We start from the raw sequence: 16,566 nt of genomic DNA on the forward strand, positions 1-16,566 counted from the left end.
TTGTGCATGCCTAACCTTCAATGGAGGGACTCCGGCCTCCACCAGGACACTGGTCAATGGACTCGTTCTAAAAGCTCCCGTCACTAGGCGAACGCCACAGTGGTGCATTGGGTCAAGTAAACGCAATGCTGGGGGTGCCGCCAAACCATAAACCAGACTCCCATAGTGAAGGTGGGATTGAACAAGGCTCTGTAGAGCTGCAGCAGCATAGAGCAATCTGCACTCCAGTTGGTGTTGCTCAGGCAGCAGAGGGCATTGAGGTGCTACCAGCACTTCCACTTAAGCTGACAAAGGTGAGGTAGCCAAGTCAATCGGGCGTCTAAAAAAGTCCTACGAATCGATATATCTCCACTACAGTGAGTGGATCATCATTAAGGTAAAGTTCTGGTTCTGGATGAACGGTGCAACGCCAACAGAAATGCATGACACACGACTTCATGGCTGAAAACTGTAAGCTGTGGGCTAGAGCCCATGACTGCCCCTTGTGAATGGGTCCTGTAGGCACTGCTCAGCAACACCAGAACTGGAGGAGCAGTACAGAATGCAGAAGTCATCCACATACAGGGAAAGTGAGACCGATGGCCCTACAGCTGCTGCTAGACCGGAGCCCTGCAGAACGCCATTCTCCTGAATACGGGGGGGAACTATGGGAGACATCAACGTGAACATGGAAAGTACAGAGTGACAGGAAGTTTTGGATAAAAATCGGGAGCGGGCCTCTGAGACCCCACTCATACAATGTGGCAAGGTTATGACGTCGCCAGGTCGTGTCATTTGCTTTACATGAGTCAAAAAAGACAGCAACCAGATGTTGGTGTCTGGGAAAGGCCGTTCAGATGGCAGACTTGAGGGACACAAGATTATCAGTGGTAGAGCAGAAGCCGCCCTGACATGGAACCATAGACCACGTGACTTCAGGACCCAACCCAACCCAACCGCCGACACACCATACGTTCCAGCAGCTTACAAAGAAATTTGGTGAGGCTGATGGGCCAGTAGCTATCCACATCAAGCAGGTTTTGACCGGGTTTGAGCACCGGAATGATGGTGTTGTTCTGCTATTGCGATGGAAAGACGCCATCACACCAGATCCGGTTGAAGATGAGGAGATGTCGCTTGTAGTCAGACGAGAGATGTTTAACCATCTGACTGTGGATCTGATCCGGCCCAGGAGCTGTGTCAGAGCAATGTGCAAGGGTGCTGAGGGGCTCCCACTCTGTAAATGGGGTGTTATAGGGTTCACTGTGGCTTGTAGTGAACGAAAGGACTTTCCTTTCCATCTGCCGTTTGAGGGTGCGAAAGGCTGGGGAGTAGTTCTTCGACGTAGTGGGTAGAGCACAGTGCTCAGCAAAGTGCTCGGCAATACCGTTTGCATTGGTAAGTAACATGCCATTGATGTTAATGTCAGAGACACCTGGTACCCAAAAAGACATCTGATCCTTGTCCAGACTTGGGAAGGTGACATATGGCACCCAATGGTCGACACGTACCTCTCCCAACATCCCTGTTTCCATCATTTTATAAGCTGGCAAACATGGGCACTGAGCCGCTTAAAGGCTATTAGGTGCTCAAGGGAAGAGTGCTGCTTATGTCGCTGTAGAGATCGCTGATGCTCTTTAATTGCCTCAGTAACTTCCGGCGACCACCAAGGGACTGTCTTTCACCGGGGGGGGGGGGGGCACACTATTGAACGAGGGATCACATTTTCCACCGCAGAAATGATCGTTGTAGTGACCTGCTCAACGACAACATCAATGGCACCATGTGGAGGAGATTCAGTGGTGACAGCAGAGGTGAAGGCTTCCCAGTCTGCCTTGTTTAAAGGCCATCTGGGTAGGCATCTGTGGGCATTACGCCAGGAGAGTGACAGGAAGATGGGGAAGTGGTCACTACCACACAGATCGTCATGTGCTCTCCAGTGGATAGATAGGAGAAGGCCAGGACTGTAAACTTAGAGATCAATGGCTGATTAAGTGCCATGTGCCACACTGAAATGTATGGGGGCACCTGTATTTAAGAGGCAGAGATCAAGTAGTGACAGTAAATTTTAGACCTCCCTACCTCGGTAAGTAAGCATGGTGCCACCACACAAGGGGTTATGCGCATTAAAATCTCCCAAAAGTAGGAAAATTTAGGGAGTTGTAGAATCAGTGCAGCCAATACGTGGAGGGTACTGCACCATCTGGAGGAAGATATACATTGTAAACATTTATTTCCTGTGTCATCCTTATCCTGACAGCCACAGCTTCAAGAGGGGTTTGAAAGGGGGGACAGGTTCATTACATACTGAGTTCAGGACATACATGCAAACTCCACCTGACACTATTACAGTCACTATGGTTCCTGCAATATCCCTTATAGCCGCGGAAGGCAGGGGTCCGCTTTGCCGGGAACCAGGTTTCCTGGAGGGCAACGCAGAAAGCAGGTGTAAAGCTTAATAGTTACCATAGCTCAGTCATGTGGTGGAAAAAACCAACGCAATTTCACTGGAGGATTACGTGATCATGAGGCAGTCTATGCCTCAGGGTGACCTGCTGCCACCAGATGAGTACCTGTGTGATCGACATCCAGTGTCTGAGGGCACAGCGAGATCTGGGTCCTCAGTGGATGGCAGAACCTCCACCTCATCCTCAGACACTGAGCTTGTAGGTAGTGGTGGTGTGGGTGCCACCACAGTGCCTTGGTTCTTGGAGCTCTTTTTCTTTTTAGGTGCCTGTCGCTGTTCCTTAGATTTGATCGGCTGGGAGACCTTCACTGATTCAGTCTCAGGGACTGAGGAGGACCATGAAGCCCTACGACCAGCTACCTGTGGTTGCTTCAACCACTGGCCAGTGACAGCTTTGGCACTGGTAGGAACCTGTGAAGGGAGTGACCCATGGGACCTCTTCCTAGCGAGAGGAGCCGAAGAAGTCGTATGCTTCTCCAGCTGAGAAGTGGGAACTGAAGTCTCCGATGGTTGGGGGGGTGTTGCTCCCAAAGTAGGTAGTGCAGGAGCAACAGGGAGGTATGTGCCCTCCACCATCAAGGGGGCAGGTGGAATCTGACGGCTCTGAGAGCCAACTGTACGCGGCGGAGCGGAAGATAGTAGAACCGTTGTCGTAGTGGCAGTGTAGGTTGACGTCATATGCTCAGGATGTAGCCTCTCACATTTTCTCTTTGCCTCAGTGTAGGTCAGTCGGTCCAGGGCCTTGTATTCCATTATTTTTCTTTCTTTTTGGAGTCTCGCAAGCAAGGCGAATGGTGCTCTCCACAGATGACACAGATGGAAGGCAGGACACAGGGAGTATTGGGATGTGAAGAAAGTCCACAATCCCGAGAGGTCATGCTGGAAGTACAGCGAGAAGACATATGGCTGAACTTACAGCACTTAAAGCACCAAATCGGGGAGGGATATATGGCTTTAGGTCACAGCGGTAGACCATCACCTTGACCTTCTCAGGTAATGTATCACCCTCAAAGGCCAAGATGAAGGCACTGGTGGCAACCTGATTATTCCTTGGGCCCCGGTGGATGCGCTGGACGAAATGGACACCTTGCCACTCTAAATTGGCATGCAGCTCATTGTCAGACTGCAAAAGACGGTCCCTGTGAAATATGATACCCTGGACCATATTTAAGCTCTTATGGAGCATGATAGAAACAAACATGCCCCACCCCAGCTTGTCACAGGTGAGTAGTTCCCGTGACCGGGCAGAGGATGCTGCTTTGATCGAGACCAACCTTGACCACATTTTGGACAAGCCCCCCACCTCCCCAAACTTGTCCTCTAAATGCTCCGCAAAAAACTGAGGTTTCACTGACACGAAAGATAACCCATCAACTCTCGTACATACGAGGTACCGGGGTGAATAAGCTTTGCTGCCATCCTTAGCCTGGCGTTCCTCCCATAATGTGGCCGGGGGAGAGGGGGCGGGGGGTGGGGGGGGGGTGGGGGGGGTGGAGGGTGATGGGGTCATATTTTTTAGTATTGAAGTTAGACCTCGATCGCTTAGAGACTGCTGGTGTTTGACCACCAGCAAGAGATGACATACTACACTTCATGGCATGTCATGTCATCTGCCCTGATGCTATCCACTCCAAACCAGAGGTCCTCCCCATGGGAGCCACACAGCTGCAGCAAAGGCCACCTGGCAGAATGGCCATTGCTGGGAGTCCCGATGCCCCAGGGTGACGGGCATCTACTCCTTGGCATACGTGGGGAGTTAACGGCGCAGTCATCAGGAGAGTGATCCCTGTGTGGTCAGGGGGCTACAACCAACAGGGTACATGGCGGCCCCGCCACAACAGACTGGCTACCGTGCTGAATATCAGGTGCAAACAAGCTACGAAGTCCATTATCGTCGACAGTGCAGAAAGTGATACTGCACAGAGGATGGAGGAAAATACACCCAGGAGGGTGACCTTGCCCAACAACTGGAGAATGAACGGAAGTGCAGATCCACGTTGATGAAGGATGCAAGAGGTCTCAGTGCATTATGGTTACTATGCACCATGTATAGTGCCCTTTCGCAATTGGCTCGCTCTTTGGGAAAATTTTGATAAATGGAGGTCAAACCCTACAGGGAGCCATCACATAAAGGCTGAAACATGTGAGACTCCTGTTAGTCACCTCTTACGACAGGCAGGAATACCTTGGGCCTATTCTAACCCCTGGACCTGCAGAGGGGAGAGAAATGAGGAGTTCGTGATCAGTCCGATACTGTAACTTTTTCCCAGATAGGAAAACATGGAATTTTTTAACACTGCGCACAACTGCCAACACTTTCTCCTCAATTTGAGTGATTTTGTTGTGTCTGTGGGAGTGTCTTAGATGCGAAAGCTGTTGCTTGCTTTGTGCCACTGGCATTCTTATGTGACAGGATATCTCCAGCACCATTCTGTGACGCGTTGGTTGCAGGAGTTAAGAGCTCAACTGGTGTGAATGTCACTTAGCATGGGGTCAACCACAGGTGGTTTTTCAACTGCTAGAATGCTTCGTGACATTCTAGAGATCAAATGACTAGAATGCCTTTCTTCTTAAAATGATTCACTGGATATGTGAGGTGAACTGCACGGGGAATGAACTCCGCGCAGTAGTTCACTTTCCCCAGAATAGACTGTGATTCCTTCAGATTTTTTGGAACCAGCAGCTGCTCAATAGCATCAACCTGCTCTACCATTAGCATCATTCCTTTGCTGCTTAATGTATGGCCCAAATATTGCATGGATGGTACATAGAACTTGCAGTTCTCCACGTTACAACCAAGTCTGTTCTCTAGCAGCCACTGAAATAGTGTTTACAAGTATTGCATGTGTTCATCCCTGGTATCATTACTCACACAAATGCCAGGTAAATACCTTATGCAGTGTGGAATACCTTGAGTTACATGTTCTGCGTATCTTTGGTAAACTCCTGGTGCTGAAGTGACCCCAAATAGTAATCCCTCATATTGATATATTCCAAAAGGCTTATGTATTGTCACGATTTTCTGTGTTTATGCGCCCAAAGGCAGCTGCAAATACATATTCGTCAAGCCAATCTTTAAAAAAAGAAAATATTGTGAACCTGCTAACTTCGCTGAAAGCTCCTCTGGCCATGGAACTGTGTAAATATCAATCACACTTCATGTGTTAACTGTGGTCTTAAAATCATCGCAATTTCTGATCAACCTGTTTCCTTTCTTTATAATGATCACTGGCTAATTGAAATACGTGCATTTACTCCCAATTCATGTAACAATTCGGCCTTCCTATTGCACTTGCATTGTGAACTTGACTGGATGTGCATGAAAAAATGTAGGTACAGTGGAATGCTTGAATGAAATATGTGCTTCAAATCTCTTTGGCGTTATCCAGAGTTGGTGAGAATAACTGCTGATAATTCTCTGATAAAGAATCTGAATCCTGGAACTGTACTGAGGTTGACATCTGACACACCTCATCCAATACTCTGAAACCAAATGCAGTGAATGCGTCTAAACCAAAAGTGTTTACAGCCAACGCCAAACTTATGATAAAAAAAGATGGTTTGCCAGTCCATGTTCTTGTATTTTGCCCACAGTCTAATTTGCCCTTTAGAAGGAATTTTTTGCAGCTATATGAGATAACCTGTTGAAGCAGTACCTTCAGACAGAGAGATCCCAAATGCTAACAGGTTTCCTGGTTAATCAAAGAAACTACTGCTGCAGAGAAAACTGGATAGGGTCATAACACTATTGCTATTCTACTTAAGCAGTAATTTAAGAGGTGCTTGATTGGGTTCTGTCAACACTGGAGTTGAAGCGAAAACCAATGCTTGGTCAGGTTCTTCTGTCAACAGTGTAATGGTGAAAACTGGCAGTTGCACACTGTGTTGTTCTGGCACATTATTGTCAATTGCCCTTGCTTGAGATATGCATAACATGTGTTGAAAAAATGTGGCCACTGGTGACATTGTTGCTGCATCTAACACTTGGGACATGACTTGAACATAAATGACAATGAAAACAATGCTGAGGGATGGTTGCCTCTCATGTGCCACAAGTACAGAAAGTGAACGCTGTCCATCTGTACGCCTCTTCCATCTGAAATGTCCGGCGCAGTGGGAGAGGGGGGGGGGGGGGGGGGGACTTCTCTCATTATCTAAGCTAGGCTAGGTTGCACCTGTTACTGGTCTACTGAAATCTGCTTCTTTACTCAGGTGTCACAGCCTGATTGCCACCTGAGAGACTGAGTTATTTGCCAACGTCTGAAAACTCATTTTGATCAGTCGCAGATACCTCAATATTTGCAATCGTACTTAACTAAGGGTCTGATGACTATGAAACTCTAAGTCAGGTTCTCATTTTAGAGTGCTAATCTTACAATTACCTCTTATTACGGAATCAATCTATAAGACACCACAATTACGCTATTGGCCATTAAAATTGCTACACCACAAAGATGACATGCTACAGACGTGAAATTTGACCAACAGGAAGAAGATGCTGTCATATGCAAATGATTAGCTTTTCATAGCATTAACACAAGTTTGGCACCAGTGGCGACACCTACAACGTGCTGACAAGAGGAAAGTTTCCAACCGATTTCTCATACACAAACAGCAGTTGACCAGCGTTGCCTGGCGAAACGTTGTGATGCTTCGCGTAAGGAGGAGAAATGCATACCATCACGTTTACAATTTTGATAAAGGTCGGATTGTAGCCTATCGCGATTGCGGTTTATCATACCACAACATTGCTGCTCGCGTTGGTCGAGATCCAATGACTGTTAGCAGAATATGGAATCGGTGGGTTCAGGTGGGTAATACGGAACGCCGTGCTGGATCCCAACGGACTCGTATCACTAGCAGTCGAGATGACAGGCATCTTACCTGCATGGCTGTAATGGATCGTGCAGACATGTCTCGATCCCTGAGTGAACAGATGGGGACGTTTGCAAGACAACAACCATCTGCATGAACAGTTCGACGACATTTGCAGCAGCATGGACTATGAGCTCGGAGACCATGGCTGCGGTTACCCTTGATGCTGCATCACAGACAGGAGCGCCTGCGATGGTGTACTCAACGATGAACCTTGGTGCACAAATGGCAGATCATCATTTTTTCGGATGAATCCTGTTTCTGTTTACAGCATCATGATGGTCGCATCTGTGTTTGGCGACATCGCGGTGAACGCACACTGGAAGCGTGTATTCGTCATCGCCATACTGGCGTATCACCCGGTGTGATGGTATGGGGTGCCACTGGTTACACGTCTCCGTCACCTCTTGTTCGCATTGACGGCACTTTGAACAGTGGACGTTACATTTCAGATGTGTTATGACCCGTGGCTCTACCCTTCATTCGATCCCTGCGAAACCCTACATTTCAGCAGGATAATGCACGACTGCATGTTGCAGGTCTTGTACGGGCCTTTCTGGATACAGAAAATGTTCGACTGCTGCCCTGGCCAGCACATTCTCCAGATCTCTCACCAATTGAAAATGTCTGGTCAATGGTGGCTGAGCAACTGGCTCGTCACAATACGCCAGTCACTACTCTTGATGAACTATGGTGTCGTGTTGAAGCTGCATGGGCAGCTGTACCTGTACACACCATCCAAGCTCTGTTTGACTCAATGCCCAATCATATTGAGGCCGTTATTACGGCCAGAGGTGGTTGTTCTGGGTACTGATGTCCCAGGTTCTATGCACCCAAATTGTGTGAAAATCTAATCACATGTCAGTTCTAGTATAATATATTTGTCCAATGAATACCCGTTTATCATCTGCATTTCTTCTTGGTGTAGCAATTTTAATGGCCAGTAGTGTAGTACTTTCAAACTTGCATTTATGGATGAGCTCTTGTAAGTCCACTATCCAAGAAGCACAAGACTTATCATTACACTTCCTGTATTAGTTAAGCTGCAATCTTGCTCGCACAATATGCATCTGGAGACAGAAATGCTCCCTCAACAAATTCCACAATTTGTCAAGCTCTAATGCTTAAGGGTCCATGAGTGTTCACAGCTTTTGCACATTCTTGCACAAACTGCTACTGCTATGTAGCAAACTGCTGTAGCCTGCAGGATCTGTTATGTTGCTTACCTTGCAATACAGCAAAAATGTACATAGGCAGTTTTCCCACTTCTCTACAGTGTTGTCAAGCAAAGTGAATGGCAAGAGTGGGTGCAAAGATTATTCCATAGATGCTTGCCCCCCATCGGATGCATAAATCACATTTCAGATCAGCTTTGCATTTTGTTTGAATATCTCCCACACCTGCTTCTGCTGAAGTTGTTATTGCAGTCGATATGTTGCTGTTGCAGTCACTTCAGTTCCAACTATTGTTGCAGCTGCATCTCTTCTAACTGTTTACAGTGCCAAAGCTAACAAAATCATTTTGAGTTAATTGGCATGTGACAGTAAGCCCTATCACCACTTTACTAATGCACAAGCCAGATTGTGTGTGTGTGTGTGTGTGTGTGTGTGTGTGTGTGTGTGTGGGGGGGGGGGGGGGGGGGGGGGGGGGGGGGGGAGACAAGTCAGTTTCTGAGAAATTGGTGTCTGGCTGGAAAGACTGAATGGTTGATGGCAGTAACTGTACAAAAATCTGACAGGACAAACCAAGAGTAGCCCAAAACGTGAAATCCAAGAATTGTCAATGACATACACACACAACCACATTAGCATACTGAGAGAAAAACCAAGATCAAACAAATAACTGTGTACGAAAGTAAAGTTACCAATCAGAAACATTCAGAATCATCAACACAACTGGATTAGAAAAGCCTGCACAGTTTCCTACCATCAAACGGCCACCAGAGGCTATTGCCAACTGACGAGAAGTGCACAATCCCACAGTAAGGACACAAAAGCAAACAACTCTGAATGGCCAATGCTGGTGCATCCAGCTCGATCTCGATATCATGGTCCAGTGTAGGTACTCAACTATTCATAGGCCATAAAGAGGAATTCTTAATACTAACTGGGAATCCTAAATCCATCCCCTGGTTCAAATTCATTGATGAGATCTTCATGGGACTCTCTCTACATTCCTCAAGAACCTCATCATCATCATCATCATCATCATCATCATCTGTTGTACTTGGTCCTCTTCAGCACAACACACCACCTTCCTCCATGCCTGTCTCTATCTCACAGATGGCTCCATCAGTAACTCCATCCTTATCAAACCTAGCATTCACCAACAATACCTCCATGGCAACAGCTGCCACTCATTTCACAACAAAAAGACCCTTCCATACAGCCTAGCCACCCGCAGTTGTTACATCTGCAGTGACAAGCAGTCTCTCTACAAACAGTGAAGGACCTTGCTGAGGGCTTCACAGGCCAAAATCACCCTCCCCACATAATCCAGAAAGCGATCTCTCCTGCACTGTCTCCTCTCAGTGATTTATCATCCCACATGTACCTACTGACTGGCTACAAAAGAGTACTCTCCTACATGAATCAGTACAACTCCAGACTGCAACAACTGAACCATGTTCTCGCCAGGGTTTCAACTACCTCTCATCGTGCCCTGAAATGAGGAATATTCTCTGCACTATACTCCCACCATTCCCACAGTGGTATTCTGCCATCCACCTAAACTGCATAATGTCCCTAACCCACCACTGCTCCCAACCCCTTGCCCCATGGCTCATATACCTTTAATGCTCCTAGATGCAACACCTGTACCATATACATCCTCCCACAACCTTCTACTCCAGTTCCATCACAGGGTTTTTCTACCTAGTCAAAGCTGAGGGCACCTGTGACAACTTTGTTACAAACACTGTGAGCGTGAATGGCCAAGAGGACACTGGATCACCCAGTTGCCGACCATGCCACAGAACACAGTGTGACTGACTACAACCACTGTTTCACAGCCTTTGCCATCTGGATTCTTCCAAACAACATCAACTTTACTTAATTGTGCAGGTGGGAACTCTCTTAAAACATATTCTCCATTCCTGACACTCCCTGGTCTCAACCTCAACTAACCTGTGTCCAACTGTATCTAATCCCTTATCTGCTCCTGCTCAAGCCTAATATCTGCCTGCTATCCACACAGAGCACCTGGATAGCCTTTCACCTTCGCTGCTTCCCACCTCTTCTGATTTGCTCACAAATATAGCAACCCAATGCTGTACACAACAGCCCACTATCCCGCCATCCTGTAACTACATTCCATCACACTATCAGAGGTATCACAGCATCTTCCCCCACCTCTACCCTGCTATCCCTCCCTCTCCACACCCCATGCTTCTTCTGTACCCCATTACTCACCCTGACCAAAAACGCTGCTCACTTTACCCAGAGATATGCTCACTGCACTCGCACCTCAACACAGAGAGATAATGTTGGTTGATTTGTGTGTGTGTGTGTGTGTGTGTGTGTGTGTGTGTGTGCGCGCGCGCGCGCGCGCGCGCGCGCGCGCGCATGCATAATGCCTTTTCCATCATTAATTAATTATATATGAATGACTAATTAATGTATCTGAAAACAAAGATGATGAGACTTACCAAACAAAAGTGCTGGCAGGTCGATAGACACACAAACATACACACAAAATTCAAGCTTTTGCAACAAACGGTTGTTTGTGTGTCTATCGACCTGCCAACGCTTTTGTTTGGTAAGTCTCATCATCTATGTTTTTAGATATATTTTTCCCATGTGGAATGTTTCCCTCTATTATATTCATATGACTAATTAATGTCTAATACAAATTTCTTTTCACATTCTTACATGTCATTATCTCTGAGATACTCAGTGTCAATAGCATTCTGTGCAAGTGTTGTTCACCATCTCTTACATCCTCAGCAAAATTTGTCATTTTCCTTATGCTCGTCTTGATCTTTTTTGGCCTTACATCTTAGAGATGAATTGTTTTGAGCTGCATAACAGTTTATCTTAAAAACCCTAATAGGGATGCTAATTTAAGTACTTACACAAATTTTGTTACTATTTTAGTTTTTAACATAAATCAGAAAGGTCACGGTTTAGCTACATCATCAGTAAACATGAATAGGCTAACCCTATATTTAAAGCACCAAACCAATACAAAATAAACTTAAACAACTGTACTCACACAAAGACGTTTCATTTCGAATATTTTCAAATAAAATATTTAAGGTCTGCAGTAGCTGCACACAAACATAGCTTCCACATTTTTGCTTCATTATTTTTAAAAAGAAAGACAGCATGTTTTTTTCCAAGAAAAAGCTGAAAATATAATGTAAAATATTACTAAACTGTACAGTACTTCCCAAATAACACAATACTGTCACTGTAATTCTCAACAGGGAATACTTACTCAAAGACACTGCTGTCATTTTGGTCACCCCATATTAGTATTTCAGCAATTGACCTCAATGTTTCTACAAGAAGTCCTCTATTTGTTTCTGACACTGATTGGTTTTTAGATAAAACATTGTACAGGTACCTGAAACAGTGCAATTTTATGGTATGCTTTTTAATTCATAATACACAAAACACAAACAAAATTTGGAAGTCAAATGAGACTGCACACAATGAATATGGCTGAAATCACTGTAGGGAAAAGTGAGGCACATTTCAACCAACTTTAGATTACAATTTTCTCATATGGAACACAATATTTTATTTTTTGTAACCAGTACTGTCTATTAGCCCCTAGTATAGTAGGATGGACAATTTGGAAAAAAAAAAAAAAAATTCAATGCTTCCCAGTAGCAAACAAAAGGCTAAATTTCAAATTTAAGTCAAAACACATTCTTACTGGAATATACCCCTACCACGGAGCACTTTTCAACATGGGATTGGGTACTTTTCAGCACCTAAATAACAACAGCTCTGTATATTTTTAACCAACTACACATATTTTATTGGTGTAACAGGCCTATAATATATGTGCAAATACGAATGCAGCAAAATTACTGATATAAAATCGAAAAAATAGAAACAGAATTGGCTGCCTTAATTTTACTTTGTAATTCCTGCCTTTTCTCTTATTTTTGCCCCACAAACAGTAATCTGTTGTCCTTCCCTGTACACTTCACAAGTTCAAAATCATTTATTTGATAGTCTTTAAATCATCATCATTTTAAGTCCATGAAAGCTACCATCAACCTGAATGTTGGTTTGAGTACCAGAATAGTTTACTAGCTATGGTCCTATAGGAGGTGGAATGCCACTACCTTTGAACTGACTTATCCACCCAATTACAGAGGGACCAACAGTTAACATGGATCCTGAATCACTATGCAATTCGGCACTTTTCTCATTAAAAACCATCACCAGATGTGTAAAAAGTGATAAATGACAGATTAAAATCTTGATACTGACAAGAAATCAAACCCGTGACCTCTGTATTTGTAGTCTGGCACCTAGCACTGTGCCACTAAGACAGAAATCTTCTACAAAAGGCTTCATTACTCAACTTTTTCAGCACTGGAATGGCTGTTTAATTGGCCTATAAATAATCACGTTCCCAAGCAGAACAATAACTGACAACACATCCATTATAATCCATAAGAGTATTGCTATTCAATAAATATTGTTTGTGGTGTGCAAAATAATAGTTAAATTTTGTTTTCAATAGCGCATACTTAATATGAACTGACATAAATGAGATTATTTTGCCCACTTAACTCAGAAATTCTTCACCTAAATGTACTAAATACCACTCAAAACACTTTCTCTAAAAGTAGTAAGAATGCTTTAACCTCGAGGATTGATTTTAACTCTGTTAAATGTACCCCATCCTACTTAAATAGTTTATTTTTATATGAAATAATATCATATATTACTATATGGAATAATGCCCACAAATTGTTTCCTTTTAGATTTGGGTAACATGGTGAGAACTTGCAAAAACAGGTGTATTGAACTACAAGCGATTGAGGAAAAGAATGCAAGGCCATGAAAGCTGTAGAAGATCATATCCCTTGGAACTGCTGCAGATCTACATGAGAAGCAGTATTCTGCATTCTTTGGTGTATTAAGAAACAGTAAAATACACAAGTCAGAAAATTTTCACTCCAAATGAAGAATGTCAGCTTTATGATTACAAATGCAAATGGACAATGTACGTTTTCTCTACTTAGTGTTCAACCCTGGAGTTTGTTTGTAGCAGTATGCCACTCCCTTCCCCTGCCTCCGTCCTCTTCACTGCCGCATATGCTGTACATCCCACATCATTCACATCTGCTGTTGTACATCCTTGGTTGTCCCTGGTGATTCCTTCCCTTAATAACTCCTTTTGCTATTGTTCCAATGATTTTGTTGCATCTTAAAATGAGTAATTTAACTTTGTCTCTTCCTGTTTGGATGTGCCTTTGTGGCGGTCTGGTTTCCTGCACTCTTCTCAGCACCTTAGATTGATAACACACATCTCTCCAACAATCATCATCATCCTCCTGTAGCATGGAATCTTCATGGCTTCTAGCTGTCTTCTATCTTGTTTTCCTATTGTCCAAGTTTCACACCTGTATATGATTAGTTTCCTTACTCCAGACTGATGTTCTTGCCATTGAGTAAATTCTTTCTAAAACTAAATTCAATTTTCGCCTGCAGTCTTCTGCTCACAATTTCTTTCCAGCTTCTATCATCCCTTATGATCCTGTACCCATACCTCTATCATTTCTATTCCCTCTCTTGCAATTCTTATTTTTGAAGGTCCACATTCTTCTTCAGTACTGCATACTGTCACTTTAGTCTTCACCTGTTTACTCAAATCATAATGATTACAGAAGATCCTTTCCAATGTGCTGAGGACCTTCTCTACATATTCTTCCTTTTCCATGATTGTTGTTATTGTGGTCTTCAGTCCAAAGACTGGTTTGATGCAGCTCTCCCTGCTATTCTATCCTGTGCAAGCCTGTTCATCTACAAACAACTATTGCAGCCTATCTGCAAACAACTACTGCAGTCTATGTCCTTCTGAATGTGCTTTTGGAATATTTCTATGGTTTTTACCGTCCAAGCTTCCCTCCAGTGCTAAATTAGTGATCCCTCAATGTCTCAGAATGTGTCCTACTACCAATTAAATCTATTTTCGTGTCAGGATGTGGCACAAATTTCTTGTCTTCGCAATTCTATTCAGTACCTCCTCATTAGTTACTCAATATAATCATCCAATCGTCTGCATTTTCTGTAGCAGCACATTTCAAAAGCTTCTACTCTTTCTCATCTAAACTTTTGATCATCCACGTTTCACTCCTATATGTGGCTACATTCCATACAAAAAATTTCGAAAAAAATTCCTAACGCCTAAATCAATATTTGATGTTAAATTTATTCTCTTCAAAAATGCTTTTCTTGCCATTGTCAGTCTACATTTTATATCCTCTCTACGTCGGACATCATCAGTTATTTTGCTGCCCAAATAACAAAACTTACCAACTACTTTAAGTGTCTCATTTTCTGATCTAATTCTTTCAGCATCACCTGACTTAATTAAACAACAATTATTCTTGTTTTACTTTTGTTGATGTCCATCTTAGATACTCCTTTCAAGATCCAGTCATCATCATCAAAAGCCTTCTCTGAGTCTACAAATACTATAAATGTAGGTTTGCCTTTCCTTAACATAGATTTCATAATCAGATTTTAAACTGTTATACATTTCCAGGGGCGGATTTGGAGTCTTATCACAATTTATTGGTTATGAACTGTTGATTTAAACTGAAGAAATTGCAAAAAGAAGGAAACTATGGAGATGGATCTTGGGTAAGTTTAAAGAACCACAGGTTGTTGAAAGTTTCAGAGGGAGCATTAGGCAACACGTGACAATAACAGGGAAAAGGAATACAATAGAAGATGAATGGGTAGCATTAAGAGATGAAATAGTGAAGGCAGCAGAGGATCAAATATGTAAAAAGACATGCCTAGTAGAAATCCTTGGATAACACAAGAGATATTGAAGTTAATTGGTGTAAGGAGAAAACATAAAAATGCAACAACTGAAGCAGGGGAAAGGAAATACAAATGTCTAAAAAATGAGATTCACAGAAATTGCAACATGGCTAAGCAGGAGTGGCTAGAGGACAAATGTAAGGATTTAGAAGCATATATCACTAGGAGAGTAATAAATACAGCCTACCGGAAAATTGGAGTGATCTTTCAAGAAAAGAGAATCAGCTGTATGAATATCAAGAGTTCAGACGAAAAACCAGTCCTAAGCAAAGGAGGGAAAGCTGAAAGGTGGAAGGAGTACATAGAGGGTCTATACAAGGGAGATGAACTTGAAGGCAATATTATAGAACTGAATGACAATGTAGATGACGATAAGATGGGAGATATGATACTGTGAGAAGAATTTATTGAGCAGTGAAGGATCCAAGTCAAAACAAGTGTGCAGGAGTAGATGACATCCTGTCAGAATTAGTGATTATGTTGGGAGAGCCAGGCAGGACAAAACTCTTCCATCTGGTGTGCAAGATGTTTGAGACAGACGAAATACCCTCAGACTTCAAGAAGAACATAATATTTTCATGTGATTTTTCAACTTCTCCCGGCGTATTTCTTGCTCGAACAGTCCAAAGGTGTACTGTCGGTCCATAGTGTCCAAGGGGCACAATATTTCGGTGATCAGACATGTCGCCATCGTCAGGTGTGCTGACAAACTGAGCTCCTGAGGGCGGGCAGCCGTCCTAAATCCCCTTCCCCTGTAAGGCATTTTCACCACGGTCTGCGTGTTGGCGGTCACTGAGAGGCTGGCGGCAGCGTCTGTGGTGGCGTCGGTGTAACTGCCTCGTCCGCCCTGGTCGCTCGTTCATTTTCTTTGCTGAGCCTCTTTTTAATTAGACTCAGTGCTGGTCCCTATGCCCTGCTGAGGTTATAGCCTCAATCTCTGTTGATGAGTCCGTCCATGGTATGAATTTCAATAGCCTCTCTAACGACGTTGTCCCAGTATTTAGATGTCTGTGCCAAGACCCTGGAATGTTGGTAATCCATTTCATGTTTTTCGGACAAACAGTGCTCATCTGATCACAGAAATATTGTGCCCATTGGACACTATGGACCAGCAGTACAGTCATGGACTGTTCGAGCAAGAAATACGTCAGGAGAAGTTGAAGAATCACATCATATACCTCTACAGGGAGGAGATGTATCGCAGCATGAAGAAATTCGCAATCTGCG

General features: G+C 43.9%; 1 protein-coding gene across 5 annotated transcripts in view; it reads right to left on the reverse strand.

Moving 5' to 3' along the window:
• LOC124592612 (protein CLEC16A homolog) overlaps positions 1-16,566 on the reverse strand; it is a 248,311-nt gene that overhangs the window by 217,378 nt on the left and 14,367 nt on the right. For all 5 annotated transcript variants that reach the window (XR_006977591.1, XM_047131854.1, XM_047131853.1 and 2 more), the window contains exons 2-3: positions 11,759-11,887; positions 11,534-11,667 (exon numbers count right to left, since the gene is read on the reverse strand). Coding sequence is in view for 4 of the 5 variants with exons in the window: in XM_047131854.1 (XP_046987810.1) it covers positions 11,534-11,667; positions 11,759-11,887 (263 nt within the window). In the remaining variant the exon portion in view is untranslated. The remainder of the gene's footprint in view (positions 1-11,533; positions 11,668-11,758; positions 11,888-16,566) is intronic.

Source organism: Schistocerca americana, chromosome 2 (assembly GCF_021461395.2).
Source record: "Schistocerca americana isolate TAMUIC-IGC-003095 chromosome 2, iqSchAmer2.1, whole genome shotgun sequence".
NCBI lineage: Eukaryota > Metazoa > Arthropoda > Insecta > Orthoptera > Acrididae > Schistocerca > Schistocerca americana.